Source organism: Notolepis coatsorum (genome assembly GCF_963971535.1).
Source record: "Notolepis coatsorum genome assembly, chromosome: 8".
NCBI lineage: Eukaryota > Metazoa > Chordata > Actinopteri > Aulopiformes > Paralepididae > Notolepis > Notolepis coatsorum.
Window position 1 is genome coordinate 82,806,979 of NC_140172.1, and position 20,759 is coordinate 82,827,737.

At 44.0% G+C, this 20,759-nt stretch overlaps 1 protein-coding gene across 1 annotated transcript in view; it reads right to left on the reverse strand.

Moving 5' to 3' along the window:
• LOC311233838 (solute carrier organic anion transporter family member 5A1-like) overlaps positions 1 to 20,759 on the reverse strand; it is a 131,206-nt gene that overhangs the window by 52,650 nt on the left and 57,797 nt on the right. Inside the window, exons 2-3 of the mRNA XM_084320877.1 lie at positions 12,369 to 12,495; positions 2,696 to 2,907 (exon numbers count right to left, since the gene is read on the reverse strand). Of these exons, the coding sequence (XP_084177003.1) occupies positions 2,696 to 2,907; positions 12,369 to 12,495 (339 nt within the window). The remainder of the gene's footprint in view (positions 1 to 2,695; positions 2,908 to 12,368; positions 12,496 to 20,759) is intronic.

The window sequence follows — 20,759 nt, forward strand, 5'->3', positions numbered from 1 at the left end:
TAAAACCGATACCGATAATTTCCTATATCACATTTTAATGCCAATATCGGCAGATAATATCGGACATCCCTAATTTTGTGTTATTAGCGAAATATGAGCTTATAAAAATATCTGCGCATTGCATCGGAAATTGGAGGATTTACAGTAGACGCGAGGACAGGAAGCAGTCATGAAATTGTTGTAGTCCTAAGAAAGAGGAGACCCAGAGCTTTCGATGGACATCTAAATTTCATAAAACTACACTACCCAGCTCACACCATCTGCAGACGACAAAGGAAGGCCAACAATTATTTTCTAAGAAATATTGACGTGAATATCGTGTTTATATCCCATGGGTCGAACAAACCTCAACATTATTGTCATAAACAACGTACAACGTACCGTACTTTTCGGACTATAAGCCGCGGCTTTTCCCCCCATTTTTTCGACCCTGCGGCTTATATAACGGTGCGGCTTATATGTGGACAAAAACGAAAAAAAGAAATACAGCTTTTTTTACTGCATTGAAATGTTATTTATCTGTTCCCTTATTTACTTAATACAACTTGTAAATGAGTTAATTCTTGTTATTTGTCCGACAGTATTGTGTCCCAATGGGAGTCATTCTCTGTAGAGGTGGGAACTTAAAGCTCAATATAAGAACGGCTATGCACCACCACCCACAGAATCGAGAAAGAGCAATCAATCTGTCAATCCTTTCCGTGTCCGGGCCGGGTGAGGTTTCCCGTGTTGAGTCAAATTAAGCCGCAGGCTCCACTCCTTACATATGGTAATTAAACATTAAAACACATGCGGCTTATAGTCCAGTGCGGTTTATATATGTACACATCATTCAATTTAGCTGCTGCGGCTTATAGTCAGGTGCGGCTTATAGTGCGAAAAGTACGGTATATTGTTTATTTAGCTTTCTGTGAACGTCTATGAAAAAACCATGTCTCAATCCGAAAGAAATGGCGGAGCTATGGACATTAGGGGTGGGAATCACCAGAGACCTCACGTTACGATACTATACGATACTATACTTGCATCACGATACTATACTTGCATCACGATACGATAGTATTGCGATACTAAATATATCGCGATAACCTGAGTATTGCGGGGGGAAAAATTACCTTTTTTCAACTGGCAAAGTAAAACTTTGTCAACATGTTTTATCTAATAAAATAAAGTTCAGTCTGTTCATCTCACTTCAATCATTTTTATTGCCGAACATGGTATTTTCTCAAGCAGACAGATGTAAACACTGTAATCTGTGTTGCATGTACCTGACAAACTGAACTGTTTGTATTACAGTCATATTCCAACTGAACTGAATGCACATGTGTGTGTGGACTACTGTACTATTACAGGTATTGAAATTAACAATGCAACTTCCTTATGAATAATTAAATATCAATACTTGGCGTCCCTGTATCGATACAGTATCGCCACGCAAAGTATCGCAATACTACTACGTATTGATTCCCCCCCCCCACCCCTAATGGACATTATACATATAAGTATACATTGTGGGAGATATCACCCCCCCTCTCATGGATATGTGAAAGACGGGAGATATTACTGCCACGGAAGGAGCGGAAACAATTAGGTAGCTGATTAGTACTGATAGAACACACCTGTGCATCATTAGTTCACCCACATCCCACACCCCAGACGGTGTTAAAAAGAGGAGATTTGGGCCGATCCATAGATGTATGACTAGGCCATAATAAGGTAATTTATAGGCCTTATATTCTTTTTCTTTTTTTTATTATCTTTTCCCACCTCCTTTTTCCGTTTTTCTCCCATCCCAATGTTAGTCGTTATGCCAATTCCCAATCCCCTCCCTGGTTGTTGCGCACTCTACCCCCTACCGTCGGTCTGGGAGGGCAGAGACTATCACATGCTTCCTCCGACACATGTGTAGCCAGCCCACTGCTTCTTTTCACCTGGCAGCGCAGACTCTCACTGGGGGAGTGTAACGTGTGGAAGGATCACACTACCTCTCCCAGATCCTTCCCTTGCTGTGCATGCAGGCGCCCCAACCGAACTGTAGGAGTCGCTGTTTACAACGACCAGGACCCACCCCACCGGCTTTCCCACCCACTGACACTGCCAATTGTGTCAGTATGGACGGCCGACCAAGCCGGAGGTACCGCAGCTGGATTCGATCCCACTGTATCTGTGGTGGTAGACAGGCGCTTAGTCCGCTGCGCTACCCGGCCGCACTTATAGGCCTTATATTCTATATTCATATAGCATGTGTCCGGATGGCAAAATGCAGTACTGCATCTACAAAAAACCCTGTAAATCATCTGCCTTTTGTTCATCTGCTTAGATTTTTTGTACACTTGATCTCAAGAAAGTGCTGAATTGACTTTTGGTCAATGTTAGCATGGTGTTATTCACTGTCAAAGATGAAAAACAAAACCTAATAATAATAATAATTTATATTCTCCTTTGGTTCATTACAATCTACTCAAGCGTAGTAACAGACACAATATTTCTGACACTGGGAATACATTCCCTGAGGTCCATAGATGTCCCTAGATACCAAGAACATGCAAATGGACCTTGTAGAAGTGGAGAAATCTTCCATTTACCTGGGTATGTACTTTTAGGCGAATTTTCTGAACATAATGGCTAGGGCTTAAGTGGTTAAGTAAGAGTACTGATATCAGTACTCAAACCGACCCCTGCCCCTCACAGCTACCTTTGATGTCCTTGCCGAAGCCCATAGAGGAGGTGACCGTCTGGCCCTTGCTCTTCTCCTTCAGGACGTCGTCGTCACTCGACAGGTCGTCCATGCTGACCTTTTTCCTCCTCTTCTTCTTCTTGTGTCGCGGCGGCAGCTTCTTGGGGAAGGTGAACATGGGGAAGATGACCAGCAGCATGGCCACGGCACACAGCAGGAAACCACTCCACCTGGACACACCAGGGTTCATTGCTAAATTAAATCCAAGGACTTTCAAGTACTTTCCAAGCACTATTTTTTCATTTAAAAAAAAGGGCATTTAAATTATCCAATATGTATGGCTTAAAACCAATTTCCGACAATTAGTTACACTATAAAAAATAAATAGATTTCTTGATTCAGAAATCATGGATGAACAGAACTTTCAATGTGAATGGTTGATTTGATTTTCAAGGACTTTTTAAGGACCTTGTTAAGAAATTGGCTGTTTAAGGAATTCCAGACCTCGACTTTTTTGGGTAAAAAAATCAAGCACTTTAAGCACTTCAGGGAGCTTGTGCGAACCCTGACAGTACACTGTCCTGTTAACACATCCTGCGCCAAAAACGAGTTTACTGGAAAATGGATCTAGCATCAAACAATTGGAATTTTTTTCTCCAGACTCATCGGCCACAGGTAAGAGGAATCTAACGTTAATTCCAGCTCGTTTGTGCATTTATTTCATTGCAATCCATCCGATCAACGTATGATGTCGTACTAAAGAAAGCCGTTACTGACAGTGACAATCAAGGAATCATAAACGACCCCCCCCCCCCCCTTTCCTTCACGCATGATGGAGCTTTTGAATTTGAATCTTTTTATATAGCGTGTATAGGAACGAAACGCCAATCGATTATGTATAATATGCGTCGGGGCCTATAACTCGCGTTCTAGGAATTACTGCTATACACTCTAAAAACACTTATATTCACGACGGTACTAACACGACAATGTATGAATGGAAAAATATAACGTTCCCACATCCGAAACGATAGATACCCGATGTTGAATGGGCCATAGTAATGTCGATATAGCTATAATATTTAAAAAGTTATAGCCCTGCAAAGAAGGTGAGCGACTCCATAGGGTTACAGCACTAGCAGAGAGTGGTATAAGATTGGCAAACTGCATGGCAGATAATGTGTTAAACATCCCCTCGAGGTGGATTTTGAAACCTTTACCTCTTTTCTATATTAAATAACAATTTGTATGAAATAGTTTTTTCCACCACATCATTCGATAAACCACTGAAAATGGCTTAGCAGCATCTCAACATGCAAGGATCTATGGACACATTGATATTTACCAGGAATTCCAAGTCAGCAGGTTATATTCTTTCAAGACATTCAATACCTACACTAGGGCTGTACCGAATATTTAATTTTTTTTACATTCTATTGAAACTTCGAACTATTGGCTACAGCCTTAACCTACACATGATGTTTTTGTGTCATGCTGAAGCTAAAGGTTACCACATATATTGGACCGTGATAGGTTTGACCTATAAGTGACATCACACATGCAACTCAGATTTCAGGGCAGTACAGAGAAGCTCTCCAGGGGAATGTGAAAAAGGTGCTCTGGTGACGTTCTACACAAATAACAATCTGTATAGTCAAAGACATGCCTCCAAGAGGAGTTCTGTATCGTATCGCTCTCGCTCGGCATCGCTCTCTGCACTCTCGCATATGTGCACGCGCACTGAATAAAGACCACAATGTACCTTTAATCCCAATATTCGTCTGACCACACCCCTATCAGCTTACCCATATAAGCAGGGGTGGGGCCACCCACTCGCCTCCTTCTCGCTTTCACCACAAGGAAGAAGTGCCTCGATAGATCCCCACACTTGACACCATGATGGAAAGGATTAGGAGCAGCTTTGGGAAACAAGGATACGTTGACATCATATCTTTATTTTCTCTCTCACTATTTTCGAGAAAATACGGCGATATTGTCTTCGTACTGGAGTGTCTGGAAGATGTTGATCATTCTAAAAATCCTCCACCGGTTTTCGTATTGGGAGCACGCCGCTGCATGCTTCTCAACTGCAGTTCCTTGCTGTGTTTGTTGGGGTGAAACCTGTCAGGCCACAGCTGAACTGTCGGACATGCCGCTGTTGTGAGAAGCGATGCGTTCCAGGTTGGGTGAGTAGTGTTTTGCTGGCAGGCTCCACTTGTCTGTTAGTGCTATGGGGGCTACTTGACAATGTTTATGGAAACCGGCCCCAGGCTAGGGTCCTTTGTTCAGCCACCTAGGCGACAGAAGGCCTTGGTCTGAAGACCATTATAGTTTTAACTAGTGGGCCGCGACCATTAACACTGGTGATCCCTGTGTGTTCTGGACGAGTGGATTCTCTCTGTCACCGTGTTAAGGCCCCATCTTTCATATCCAAATGAGAGTATTCCTTCACGAGGGGATATGTGCATGGATGTGCGATAGCGGCAGATCCATGTTCAAGTCAGCTACACAGGCCAGTTTGGTATTGTGCTGATTCCGTCGGGTGTTGGTAAAATCACCGTTGTGAAGCGGTGTTGACATCTTGTTTTCTCTTTTCTCTTAAAAAGTGAGGAGAGGTTCAGAACGGCGGCCTGTCTGGGTGAGTGTTATGTCATTGTTTACATGTTCAGGTGATAGCTGCTTAGCTTACGGTTAGCCGGTCAGCTGTTAACTGCTGCGTTAGCCTGCTGGATCGCTGCATGGCCTGCTTAGGTTGGGCCTACTGTTAGCCAGTCAGCTGTTAGCTGCGGTGCTAGCATGTCGTGATCACTAGGTAACGTTAGCTTGCTGCTATAGGCCATGGCCTGGCGCGGGGTAGCTTAGCTTCTCGCGCGCCGCCATGAGCTCGCTTCTGGTCGCATACGCCGTTAGCTCGGCGTCTCGCGAGCAGGAGCAGTAGCGCCTGAACGGTTGGAGCGGCCGTTAGCTTGATGCTATTCTGTTGAACGTGCTTTGATTTTAACATGTTTTACACTCTTGACTACGACGTCATCCTTGACAGGGGATGTTTCGTCGACCCTGCCCTGAGCCAGGACGGCAAGGTTGCATCAACAAAGAGGACTGTAGTGCGGGTTGGAGCGGCGACGCTGCCCAGTTCGAACAACACAGGAGCGGCTGTGTTCCTATGGTGTCTGTGACTGCACTTCGCTGATCTACGTTCCAGGTAGGAACAGGTTTGAACAGACCTTATAACACGTCTTCTGGTTTTACTTTTCTAAATGTATTGTGAATAACGATGTTTTTCCCAAAACGTGTGTTGCTGCAGTGCATTTAGGGTACGACGCGGGTTATGTGTGAGCTGTTTTTGTCACTGGCAGTTAGCTTCTCCGTGCAAATCGGGATGTAATGATTTGGTTGTTGTGTGAGAAACATCATGGTGTTTATATGTACCGTGTACTCACAACTAAGGTAATTAACCTATGAAGCTATGCTTGGTGACAAGTGAGTAAAAGAATGTTCTTTTCTCAGCCTGTGATGACAATGAACAGTGTGTTCACATATTAACAGGTTTTCCTGTTTTAACTGGCCGTATTGAGGGTAAAATAAGAGGATTGTGTTTCCCCCCGGTTCCCTGGGGACTTTTTCATCCTCCTATCAGACATGTTTGTGCACTAATTGTGTCTTTTGTGTGGTAGGGATGCGATGTAACCCTTAGCTTGATTGCTGAGGTTGTGCTAAAACTGCTGGAGAAACTTTATTTTCCTAAAAGAAAAGATGGTTTGGTCGCTGTCGTGTGTGCTTAGCAAGGCCTGTGGCCGATACTAATCGAGAATGATGTATTCTCTCATTGTGAAAAACGGCGTTCCTCTGTTGAGTGTTTTTGCCATTTTTTGTAGGTGATGATGGGTTGTGTGTGTCATGTGACCTACAACTGGGTTGGACTGGCCACAGAAGCACATGTGTATGTTGGACCGGGGCTCTTAGAGCCCTCTCTATTCTGTGTTTTTCCTTAGTAAAAATCAGATAGCAGGTTAGCTCATGCGCTGTGTGGAGCTGTCAAACGCTTCATAGAGCTGACTATGACTGTGTCATATTCTCTTTTTGTCATTACATCGTATCATGGGTGTGGGGTCGTAAAGGGGTGAACTGGTAACCTTTCCTCTCCCCCTTGTTTCTGTCGGTCAGGGGTACACCCCCTGTCCTTCAAGGTTCCCGTCACGTGGCGGTTCGGCACGTTACGGGGGGGGGGGGGGTTTCCTGGTCCCACGGCCTGGTATATTGGGCGTGTGCACCACAGGAATTCCCCCGCCATAGAGTACGTCACCGTGCGCGTCTCTGTTGGTAGGACTTCCGTGTGCTGTTCAGGTCCATGTGATGGATCTGTTTCAGGGGGGTGGTCAGGGCTCCTCCTCACCAAGCGCCTATTCGGGCCTTCTGTGAGTTCGGACTCCTTCTTCCATGTGAGGGAGCCTCCATCAGAGTACAGAGCCTTCCTCCTCAGATTGTCAAAGTGAGTGGACCCTCTAGAAGGGTCCTATTCTATTGTATATGTATTCGATTCAATTCGATTATTGAGTGTGTATGGGTTCAGTGCCTCTTCCCCGGAGAGCCCTAAAACCAATTTTTTACATGGCTCAAGGTGCAATATATTCTTTTCAATCTGTACAGCTCGCGTGGGAAGTCTCTCTGGGGATCCCCGTCTCCTTCCTATGGGAGGGTGGTGGGATGTAAAACTATGATTTTTTTTTACCCCGGCTGTGTAGACTGGGATACATACTGTTGATGCTTCCTTCTTTTCTATTCCAGAAGTGTTGGAGTTAGGGAGTGTCACACCCCTCTTGTCGTTCCCCTGGGCGCCTTGGGGATTCAATGACAGGTCTAAATAGCCTGTTCATTGATGGGGGTGTGTCCCGACGCACGTATAGTGCTAGCTCGCTGTAAACAGGCGATTGACTGGCACGCCTTGGTTGCTTGTGGTTGAAACAGCGTTTTTATAAAGCAACTGAGATGGGGGTTTTTCCTCTTCCGACGACCAAATCCCACGACCTGGGTTGGTTTTTCGACGGATTCTCGTTCATGTCTGGGGGATGATGACGGGATGGATCTGAACATATGTAGAGGGGTCTCACGCCCTTGGGGTGGGCCACCAGGCGCGGTTCGCCCGAACGTCTGGGTGGCGCCTTCTTTTCATGTTAAGATCGACACGCATATCTGCCCTTCTCCTGGAGTAGGCATGTCGGCGTGGTTAGGGCACGGGACTGGTTCTGGTCACGCTGGTCCAGATCAGTTGAACCCGTTGTCCGCCGGCGATGCAGATCTGCTGTTCTGGTACCCTGAGGGACTTGGGCTTTTTTTCAGGGGGAAAAATGCCAGGTCGGTCTGGGTGTCACAGGGTTAAGCGCTATGGGGACCCTGGTTGGGTACGTTTTTACTCAGCACTGTCGTAATGGCTTACAGCCATGCCATTCTGTACACGCTCGATCTCGTCGGATCTCGGCCGCTACACAGGTTGGTCCTGGTTAGTACTTGGTTGGGAGACCGCCTGGGAATACCAAGTACGGTGTGCTTAGGGGCTGGTTCTCCATTCTTTTTCGCTCCTCTCTCACGCATGGCGAAGAGGGGCCTGTGGGGGTGGTTTTTGACCTCCTCTGGTGACCCTGTGCTTCCCGTACCGCCAGGCCCGGTCCGAAGTAATGTTTCGTCGACCCGTAGGCCTGGGTTAACCCTTTTTTGAAAACTGAAACACTTGTACTGCGGTATAGCCGGTGTATACCCGCAGGTGTGTTTTGGAGTTTTTTCTTGAGGGGTTATAGGAACAACCACCGCATTGGGTAACACCGAGGTGGTTGATTCCCTGGTGTGTTGGAGCAGTGTCAACTCTCGGGTTCACCGTTTGAGGGTGCCCCTGCACGTTCATGACGTCTGCCAATCGTGTCAGCCTTCTCTGCCTCGACCCCTCTGGGTGGGGGTTTTTAAATGGAGGCTTGGTCATGCAACACCGCCAGCTTACGCTCCTTCCGCCGGGGCGGCTGTGTTCAGCTGTCCCCTCTGGCGCCTGTCTCGTCCGCAGTCTCCAGGCTAGGGTTAACAGCCTGTTGCCTGGTTTTTCCCCGGTGCGCTGCCTGCTTCCGTTGGTTAACCTTTTTTGTGTGCTTACGGCCATGCTGACTGCCTGTTCTGCAGGGTCAGTGTGCCAGGCGGTGTACTATTGGGGGGACAGGGCCCGCTCGGCTTACGGCCATACCAACCTGAACACGCCCGATCTCGTCCGATCTCGGAAGCTAAGCAGGTTCTGGCCTGGTTAGTACTTGGATGGGATTCCGCCTGGGAATACCAGGTGCAGTAACTGAGGGGCCTTTGTCCGAATACGCTGGCGATGTGGGGGGCGGGGCACTACGTGCCCACCTGGTGGGGTCTTGATGCTGGCATCATGGACTTCTCCGGGCCCCCATTCTAGGGAGTCCAGTCCTTTTGGTGGGTCTGGGTCTTCCTTCGTGCTCCGCTGCTACGGCCTTGCCACAGGGTTGGGTTTGCCCTTGACCCCGTGATTCTGGGGGCAGTAACGAGGTTGTTCCTCCGTTCGTTCCCGGGTGGCATGCGGGTTGTGCGTGTGTGTAGTCGTGGGGTCAAGCCACGGTCTGCTCACCCTGTGCGTTGAGTTGCTTGAGTGCCTCTTCGCACGGTCGGGTCCGTCGCCCTCCCGTGAAGCCCCTAATAGGGGGGGTGCCCGCCATTAGGGTGGGTCGGGGGGGCTCAGCCCTCCCTGTTCTGATGGTTTGTGGGGGGCTGTCAGCGGGGTGTATTTGTCGGCCGTTGGCTCTCGCTCGGCCTCCCTTGTGCAGAGAGCGATGCCGAGCGAGAGCGATACGATACAGAACGTTAGGTTATGACTATAACCAAGTTCTGTTAGTATAGCGACGCTCGGCATCCGACGCCGCTGCAGCCTTTGACCTCGCCTTGTGGCGAAAGCTTGGGAAGGAGGCGAGTGGGTGGCCCCACCCCTGCTTATATGGGTAAGCTGATAGGGGTGTGGTCAGACGAATATTGGGATTAAAGGTACATTGTGGTCTTTATTCAGTGCGCGTGCACATATGCGAGATAGTGCAGAGAGCGATGCCGAGCGTCGCTATACTAACAGAACTTGGTTATAGTCATAACCTAACGTTAACCATAGCAAACACATGTTCCTGAAGACAGTATTTAAATATGGAATGGCATAATAGATCGACCATTGAAATTTGGACTGTTGCCAACTAACACCACCATTGTAAACAATGGGAAATCAATGAAATATAGCAGTTTCAATATTAACCACATTACCATGCTAGCTAAGAAAAAAGTATGTTTACAAACATTACAGCCTACCCTATCGGCATGTTAGTGTATTTGTCTCTGTTTGAATGGCGTATTTATAAAGATCAACCTCAGGATATGTTTTAATTTGGTTGTATGCGATTTATCCGTATTTTGGTTGTTTGAATATGAAATAAAGTTGTATATATCCAGAAGTGACCACATTTCGAGTCAATCCATACTTAATACGACAATGGAAGTAAGACATGGAGAGGCAGGGTTACTGTAAGTGGCAAAAACACACTAGCCCTGGATTCTCGAAGTCAACTTCCTGTCTGTTGTTGCTATGCAACTGCGGCACGGGGGAAAATTCACTCCCGGTATATTGTTTACGCTTCATTTAGTGCAGAAAACGGATCGGAAAGCGGCTAATTAAACATAATCAAGGGTAATTTTTCTTCAGTGCATCAAAATGCCAAAGAGCTGCTGTGTGATGTTTTGTAAAATCAAACTAAATCAAAACTCAAGTTTTATATAATACCAGTTGATGCATCATGGAGGAAAAAGTGGCTGGCGGCTATCAAGAGGGCACACGTAGACACAGACGGGAGAGTCGATCAAAGCAGCAGACACTGGTCCCCCAAGTCAAATCATACGTATGTCTGCTCTACCCATTTCATAACAGATGAAAATAAGGAACAAATATTTATATCGTAAATTAATTATTGGCTGTGAGGCTGTAAACAGCAGATACATGTTAGCTGCTAGCTACTTCACCATATAGTCCATTCTCAGTGTATGTGCACTGGAGGCTTCAAGTAGCCTACATGCCTTTTTCATGTTTATATGTAACTTAGTTACTACTATTTAAAAAACAGAGCTCACTTTTGCTCGTACACACCCGTTTGTTGTCCCCTAAAGATGGCGGCGGTCTTGTGACGTCAGAGTGTCTTTGAGAATATCAGATTATCCCAAGTGAAGGCAATGTGCTGTGTACAGCTAGGCTCCTCTCCATTGAAGACATCCAAACATCTTTTAATCAATACATCTGTAAAGGTGTTTCCCCCATTGATGGCATTCTGCAAATGAATGCAATCATGCAGAATGACCCCTTTAACACTTTGAGTGCCACTCACGAGATTTCTCAGGTTTTTTTATAGGTGGTTGCTAGCCACTCACGAGATTTCTCGGAATTATTATTATTTTTTTTTTTAGCGATCTGAAAAATGATTGCATCACCCGAGCCTATCCGAGTATAGCCGAGCGGCGCCGACGATCACTGTGGAAAAAAGCGCCCCCTGTCGTCTCCCAGATGACATAAGTGATTTTGGAATGGACTCATGAAAATGAATGGGGGAAAAATCCGGTACTCCACATTTTCCAGTTCACTGATCCAGCCAGGGTTACCACAGTTCATTCTGGAACCTCAGATCCCCGCGGATCATGGAGATCTACAGTATCGCGTTGGATCCATACACGTATCGATTTTTTCGAATGGTGATCAGGAATTGGAATATACCAGTTGGATACCATCTGATGTCAGGTAAGGACTCTATGTTATCAGTGTTAGGATAATCAGAGTAAGTTTGATGAAGTTATAAGCCGGTTTGTGAAATGTCTTCTTTCGGTTTCACTGTAAAAGTCCGTGAGGAAATCAACGGAGCGATTATCCGTGCGTGACCGTAATGTGCTTGCGTGCACGTATAATATTGATCATCTAGCGTTTATTTGAAAACGATTCATAAAAAGGCCGACGAATATCAACGTTGTGGAATATTCCACTAAAAGACGATTTTCATAGAATGCTCCAGAATGAGCTGTTTTTTTTATATCAAAACGGGGGCTTTTCTAACTGCTCTGAAACGGAAACGACGCGATAAAAAAACAATCTGCCTTGACAGCACTGACTGGAAAATAGTATTTGATAATGCGATGGGCAGATTAGACACATAGCCATAATTTAAAACATAGATTAGGCGATATTAACGTTAACATTGGCGCCGATGGTGGCATTCAGCCGGTAAAACGGAAAACCAGGCGTGGCGCTCAAAGTGTTAAGTACGGCATTATGTGACATGTGCTTACCGTCTTCTACAGACTCTGACAAGAAGATATACCAATTACCTCTCTGTGCGTTCAGTAGAAAGCTATCCGGCTGCAAGCTAGCCTAGTTTACAGTAGCACAAATTAAAGAAAGTGGATGTGGACCAGCTAGCCTAGCTGTTGGCCAAAAACTCCTCTCCCTGAGTTCTAAGCTAGGCTAGTGGTCCGTATCCGCTTACATTAATTTGTGCTAAGCCAGGCTAGCTTGCAGCCGGATAGCTTTCTACTGAACTACTAAAAAAAATACATTTTCGTTAATGAATTCTATGAAAATAAACAAAATACTCTAACAACAGCCCAGTAGCTGGTCTCTCACCAGTTTCCAACGAAGCGCGGGTCGCTCTGGTCTATATCGACCATGGGGTCCACATAGAAGCCGATCATAACTCCTCCCAGCAGATACCCGGCAGCAGGGCCCAATGCTCCCATCACATACATGATAGCTGGAGACAAAAGAGAGGAGGAGGAACTGGCATGAAGACATGTTAGTGCGTTTGGTCTCAACAGTTTGCATTGTTAACATTTACAAAAACGAGACCAGTTGGGGCAGCTGGGTGGCGCAGCGGACATTGCGCTCGTCACCAACGCAAGAGACACCGGGTTCGAATCCGGCTGTCGGCGTTGCCTCCGGCTTGGGCCGGCCGTCATACTGGCTCAATTGGCAGAGTCAGTGGGTGGAAGTCGATGGGTGGTAATCTGGACGTTGTGGACAGCGACTCCTACAGGTCGGTTGGGGGACGCCTGCACAGCAGAGACAGGAAATTGCGGGGGTAGTGTGAGCCTCCCACACGTTACACCTCGCCAATGAGAGTCTGCGCTGGCAGGTGAAAAGATGCGACAGGCTGCCTCCTCGTGTACCGGAGGGGACACGTGATGCAAGGCTTCTATCCTCCCTACAACCGACCAGTGGGGGGCATATGCGAGCATCGTTCAAGACAGGGGAGGGGAGAATTGGAAACAGCGAAATTGGGATGGGAGAAAAATAGAAAATAAGGAGAAAAAGTGGATAATTCTTTTTTTTAAACGAGACCAGTTCTAAATGTAACTTTAGCCCCTTTTAAAAAAAGAGATCCTGCAATATTGCCATAAAGAAAAACCCTCATTCTGCCAGCTTTGCTTTTTTTTAATAATTTTTTACATGGAATAGCATTTGGATAGCATGCCAGCATTCCGGAATCGGAGGCGTGACCCTATAGACATGAAGTGCAACACAACAGCATCGGGTGGCAGTCCTGTCAAATGCACCATGGATAGTAGAAGTGCATCTCACTCTCAGGTCTCTTATTATTATGTCATGACCACTAAACACCTCAACCATATTGTCTTCCTCCATAGCCCCAAATATCTGTCATAAACTGGATCTTTAGAAAATGATCAGAAGCTTTTGTTTGTTCTAAAAAGGACAGGGATATTGCCATCATACAATTATAAACTGTTGAATGACAGGAGGGAATACCCACATGAAGATAAACAGAGTACTTTTGATTTGTCTAACTGGCAGGCAGGCTACTAGGGCAGGAGTCACACTAGCTGAAGGAAATATAATCTATTTAAGATAATAAGATAAGATGATCCTTTATTGATCCCCTTGGGGAAATTCAGGTGTCAAAGCAGCATGGGGGGGGGGGGGGGTACAGGGTGGGGGATGCATAGCTCCACAGTCCTATTATACACTGTAGGTACACAGTATAGATACAAATACAATATAAAAAAAAGTACAAACACAAGATAGTCCAGTGATGAGAGTCCAGTGATATTCTCCCTGTGTGTGTGTGTGTGTGTGTGTGTGTGTGTGTGTGTGTGTGTGTGCACGCGTTTGGAAAGACCAGATGAAGTATAGTATATTTATAGTAAATGTACTGAGGATGGACAGATAATGTTGATATTTAAACATAAAAAATAGAATACATGGGCGGCTACGTGGCGTAGTGGGCAAGGCGCTCGCCGCGAATGCGGAGACGCTGAGCCCAGCTCTCCACATTGTTTTCAGTTTAGCTGGTCGTCCGTACTAATACACATTGGCCGTATTAGGGGGTGGGAAACTGATGGGTGGGGATCGGGAGTTCAAAACGTGGCACTTTACAGGTCTATTTGTATTAAAAACAATAGATTGTTTTTCATTTAAATGTCTGGAAGAGCTCAAAAATAAAAATGTCAAATGATATTTCCGTTGCCTTTTTTGAGTTGATCTAAATGTTACTGATTGTGTTAAATGGTCATATAATATAGTCTCATATCGATCGCAGGCACCTGAATCGAATCGCATCGTGGCAGACTGTGATATCGGCAAATATCGTATCGTTGTCCAAAGAATCGATATTGTATCATATCGTGATGAAACTGGTGATTCCCACCCCTAACTAGGTCAACACTATACTATAGTTTAAGGCTACTTTCACTGTTTTACTGCATTACAGTACTGTTATATTGTCGTTTTTTTATCAATAAAAAATATATATTACATACCGGTATATATTTTTGGTGCTCCTTACATTTTGGTGGGTGCTCCTAAATTTTTGCTGGTGCTCCCAACTTCACCAGTGCTACCAAGTAAAGAAGTTTATTTCGAGCCCTGTATACACTCCCTATCCAACAAAGGTAGTCTATGAGAACTGCACAAAGTGTGGCTCAACATTTTGTTGGTAGGGCTGACAGTGGCTCAGGAGGTAGAGCAGTGTGGTAATCGGAAGATTCCTGGTTCGATTCCCACTCCTCCTGGGCAGCGTGTCGAAGTGAGCGTGTCGAAGTGTCCTTGAGCAAGACACTTAACTCCTAACTGCTCCCGATGAGCAGGTTGGCACCATGGTTGCCTCCGCCGTTGGTCTGTTAATGTGTGAGTCTCTCTCAGACCCAAACGCATTTCCTTTGATTTAATTATACATCAAATGATTTATGAAGTTAACTTTTCACCTGGATAACGTCAACATTCAGGGTGAATGTAATGTGAGAAATTGAATTATTTGGGTCTGAGAGTGTGGCTGGTCTGCCGTTCTGCAGCTGGATACTATTGGTTTGTTTTGGCAAAATTCTTCTGCTCTGTGTGACAATAAATAAATGAATGATGATATGCAATTTAAAACCAAAACTAAGGCCTCAGTATGAGTTTAAGACGTGAACATGGTCATGTTTGTTGAATAAAAATAAAAAATAAAAGAAAGTTAAAAAAACGTGATCGGATCGGGACATCCCTACTAAACACGTTTCGCAATTATGCCACAACAATGTGGAACGCCCTACCCACAGCCGTAAAATTATGTGAATCCCTACCCTCCTTCAAAACCGCTCTCAAAGAGCACCTACGGGAGGCTGCAATTCGAAACTGGCCCTGGTAAATGTCCAAACCCCCCACCCACCCAACCCCCTCCAATGTATAGTTTCTTATGTCGTAAATGTCTGGATGTAACAGTACTAGTGTTGTCACGATACTGGAATTTCGACTTCGATACAATACCTTGAAAAGTATCGATATTCGATACCATTTTCGATACCAAAAATATATATATATATATATATATATATATTTTTTTTTTTAACAAATTTTGCTTTTGTTGCTGGTTGATTCTCCTCAGCTTCTCTCTGGTACTATAAGAGAAGATAAATATAACACTTTTAAAACCATTTGTTTATCTTTAGATCAGACATTTAAAAATAACTAAATTATCTAATCTAAATCAAACCCCTCTTAAAAACAAAAACCTGTTTAACCTAGCCATCTATAAAACATCATGCTAAAACTGTGAAACAAACTCCCATAAAGAAAGAAATACATAGCAAACATTACTCAGTTATGCAATAGTGCTGCTGCTTTTTATTTGGTTAAAACAACAACAATTTTCATGACGGAGAGAGAGAGAGAGAGAGCGAGAGAGATTTCTCCGGAGCTATGCTCGGAGCATTTATTAACGTTACATTTTCAACAAGATTGCTGCTAATTAAACACTTCATGGAAACGGGGTAACGTTATGTGACGTCGAGTTCATACGTGTACTAGAGTGTAGTATGAACTCGACTTAACGTTACTCCGTTTCCATAAAGTAGTTATAAAGGTGGCCAGCTAGCTAGCATAAGCTAACGGAGGAACGACTAGCTAACGTTAGCTAATAGCTGTATCGTTGGCACTGCTCTGTAACAACGCTTGCAAATGGGCATCGTGGCATCTTTAGCTTTTCCTTCGTCGTTTACTTCAAACCCGAAGTACTTCCAAACAGCACTTTGCTGTTTTCTTTATCCACAAGCACAAGTTGCGGAGGCTCTGCACTTGCCCTCTTCGGAGCTAAAAATCTTTGTTGACAAACTGAAGACAGGTCTGTGAGGGGAGGGCTGCAGGGAGGAGGAGGAGGAGGGGCAAGCGTGCTCTGCAACAGCGTGTCTGTCTGTCAACAACTTGCGGTAGAACACTGCGAGCAAGCCAGCTGATATCGATACTGCAGAAAGTATAGATATTTTGGGAAATGAGTATTGAAACCGTTTTAAATATTCAGAATCGATATGTTTTTTTTTTTTTTTTTTGTCAGGCCACTTAACTTAGAAGCAGGCCAGGACAGTGTTTCTAGTTGTATTCTAAAATTCTATTCTATTCTAAAATGTGACTATATGGTTTTATATTAACTTAATAAATAAACAAAAACGAAAAATCTACTTATTTCAACGAACATTTCAAACTAAATAACAGATTATGCACATAAAACGCTGAAAACAACCAAAGCAACAATAGTATTTTAATGAGACTATTATTATTATCATTATTATTTTGCAACAAGTTAGCCCTCTCATAAATAGCACATATAAATGAATAACTAACTTGAACTAACTTAATAGGATTGAAGTGATATTTGGCTTAAAAAATCGGTCGCCTTATTTTCTGGGTCCCGGCCTGAAAAGTTTGGGAACCCCTGGTGTATGTCATAAATGTCATGATGAATAAAAAATGTAAAGAAGACGAAAGTCTTTCTCTGGTCTGCATCCCCTTAACAATTGTGTGTATTGAGTCGTACTGTATTGTACCCATTCTGCAATCTGTTAATAAAGTTTTCAATCAATCAATCAATCAATCAAACTTTGGACCTGTACTAGATAAGACTTCAGGCTATGGAACCGTTATGTTTTCCAGCTCTTACCTCTCAGCTGGAACTGTGTTCAGTTCAAAGTGTGTTCAAACCTCTGTAACTCTATTACATTTAGGGATGGGTACCGAATTCGGTACTTTTGAGGCACCGAACCGAAACACGTCGGTACTACCGAGTATCGAATCAAGTGAGAAACCGAAAAAAAAGAAAAAGAAAAATGTAAAATTTTTCTTTTTTTACTTTTTTCTTTTCATGTCAACATTCACACGCACAATATATGCTTACCTAGGATTTGACTTGATTCAACAACAAAGCAGTCGGAGCAATGACGAGCCGAAAACTGTCGAAATTGTAGTTATTTGAAGTTTGGATTTTTTTTTTACGACTGAGGTAGGTAAATTAAATTTCTTGAGACTAAAGTACCGAAAAAAGGTACCGTTGGGTACCGGTATCGATTCACAGGTACCGGTACCGGTATCGGTTCAAATGTGAAAGGTACCCATCCCTAATTACATTAGCACATTAGTTGTGGAAGAATGTTCAGAATGTTTCCTTTCAAAAAGGGACCAGACTCATGCATGTGCTGGGTATGACTTTGGGTATGCAATTGTCAGGCATGTTATTCAAAACTAGCCCCATTTTTGCCTGATGGATAAGAGGTTAATGATTATTCTCCACTACAATTGTCTTACAGCCCGAAATTAACTTTTTGGCTCACCTGCCAAGGTCTCCTGTATTATTGTGCTACTTGTAAGACTACTATGTCAAGATACTTATTAGATATTTAAGACTATTTCATGCTTTTTTAGGGCCTTTTATTAGTAAATGTAAATTTAAGACATTGTAAGACTTTTTAAGTACCCGCAGCCACCCTGGGAATGACCCTAATCTAGCATTAACAGGAGAGTACAATATAGGTCAGCTTTGTGGGTCATGTGTGGAGATCATATGAGGAAAGGGAGAATTTGAGGCTGCTGGACAATACGATTTCCTCCAATTAGAGAGACTTAACATTTCCAAGGTCTATAGTGGTGCTGAATCAAACCCAAATCCCAGTGGCGTGACTGGAGAAAGGCCCCACCAGGCACCGGACTGTAATGTTATCTAATGTAGGGGCTTTGTCAAAGGAATGTCTTGGGCCGAGGTCAATGAGGTTGGTCTACCTAAAAGTTAAGGGGAAGTTAACAGCATTTGGGGCAAATAAGTCGAGGACCTACAAAGCTTCATATTAGTGGTCGACTGATATTTCAGTTTGACTATATTGGTCCTTATTCCCGAACTGACTTACGAGAAAAGTTATGAGCAAATTTTCTCGTGACTCCACTTAACAGTTACAGCCATTAGGACTGTCTACCATTCTACCGCGGAGATTGATTTACCGAACAAATATTTTTTTTCAAATTATCTTCACCTAATTATATCATAAATTGCTAAAATACTTTATTGTAATACGCAACGTGAGAAAACGGTCTCGATCTGCGAGCACATTCGCACTGCGTATTGGAGGGGCTCGCAGCATTTATAACCACAGGATAGTGAATAGGACAAAAACAGAATCAGAATTAATATATTCTTATATTTAACATTTTAAGCATTTTATGAATTCGTTAGATTGGACATTTGAAAACCGTCGATCTGCGAGTGCATTTGCGCTGCGTATTCAAGCTGAGAACACAACCCTCGGCACAACCCTCCCTCCCCTTTACCTGGAGACGAAAAGTAACCTGGTGTAACCCGAGTGCCCCTACTGGTTGATACCGTTAATACAGCAACCACCGGCTACATCTGTATAAGCTTTCAGGTTGATTTTGGCTTCTTCTCTGGGATTCGCTCGTAGCTAAGAGCAGGATTTACGAGTGTGGAAAGGAAGTTGTAAGTCGGACAGACTGGTGTGTGCCTGTGCTTCATTTGAGATAAATCGTTGGTGATTGTGTTCATGTCGATTCTACAGACATCCTCGGATTTAAATAATTATAATAATAATTATAAAAGATATGACAATATTTGTATCATTAACTCATTCAGCGCCAGTCACGATAATAGTCGGGTTAACTCGCCATCGCTTGAGCGCCAATCACGAGTATAGTCTGGTTTTAATCGTTATTTCTTTTATTAGCGATATCCATTAATTTTCATCCATCCAGCCTGACGTCATCATTGGGAATGGGTCTGAGCTTGCAAAAGGGCAAATACCGCCGCCTATCGTCTCCCGGATGGTATTGCACATCATTGGATTGGATTGGGTGGGCATGTGCATCAGAAAAAAAGTCCGGTCTGGGGTTTTCCCTTCTCTGGCAAGCAGTATCATATACCACATTCACTGGGGAGGCTGGGAGCAGCTTTCGATTATGTGTTTTGGACTATAACGTTGGATCAATAAACGCGATCAATATTTTGAATGGCGATCAGGAATTGGATTAATCTTTTTGCAGAACATCTGATGTGAGGTAAGGGCTCTATTTTAACAGTATTGGGTTAATCAGATGTTTTTTTCTCAGCCATCGCAGCGTGTCTGTGTGTGTGTATGACGTTAGCGCTGACCAGGTCATGGATAACAGATTTTTCAACCCGCTTCTCTAGCGTGCATAAGTACACATATACTATTGATAATCTAGCATTTATTTGAAAACGATTCATACATCTGCCGAAAAATGACAACGTGTTTTGTGTATTCCACTAAAGAGCTATTATCGCGGAATTTCTCTGGAATTCTCCAAAATCTCCAAAACTATACTCTTATTCAAAACGGTATAAAACGGAAATGTACCAATGAAAAAACTATCCATTTCGTATATGTTGACTGCAAGCAAGTCATTGATAAGCGAGGGGTGTTTTAGACCCATAGCCATAATTTAAGATATAGTTTAAGCGTTTGCAAATTTCCCCGACCTCCCATTGACTTCCTTATTGGCACACTAGCCCATATATGGTCAAAGGGGCGTGGCACTGAATGTGTTAGCGATATCGAGTCATATGATATCGTTATCGATATCGTGATATCATTTTTGGCCATATCGCCCAGCCCTAAATAAAACAACACATATGTACATGCGCAATAGCAACTGAGGTACATAAGTAATTTTTTTTTAAATGTTAACACATTAATTGCCAATAACGAGTATACTCATTATTGGCCGCCATGCGTTGAGTGCCAACAACAAGTAAACTCGTTGTTATGATCGTTATTTCTAGGGATGCCCCGATCGATCGGCCACCGATCGTTATCGGCCGATAATCAGTATAAATATGCGATCTGTGAATTCCGATGAGTCATAATCGCCGATCGCGGAAACCGATCAAGCGGAGATCTCACTCGCTGTCTGTCTCAGACACACAGGACCTGCAAACTGCCGCCGCTGCTCCTCCTCCCTAGCCCCGCCTGCACCCGTGTACAGTTTGTAAACACAGAGGACTGAGAGGCGGCTCCTCTGCTCGAGTCTATAGTGCATTCGACCTGAGCTAACGTTAGCTACCTAGCTATCATTACTGTTTAAACAAAATTACCCAGTCAACTATTCACTTTTAGTAGGCAATATTGTCTAACGGTATTTAGCCGGCTACCTACTGATAGCTCCCGATATCAACAAATGCTCCAGCAAGTACACACAGTCAGACAGTGGAGCTGTTTGCAGATAGCGAGC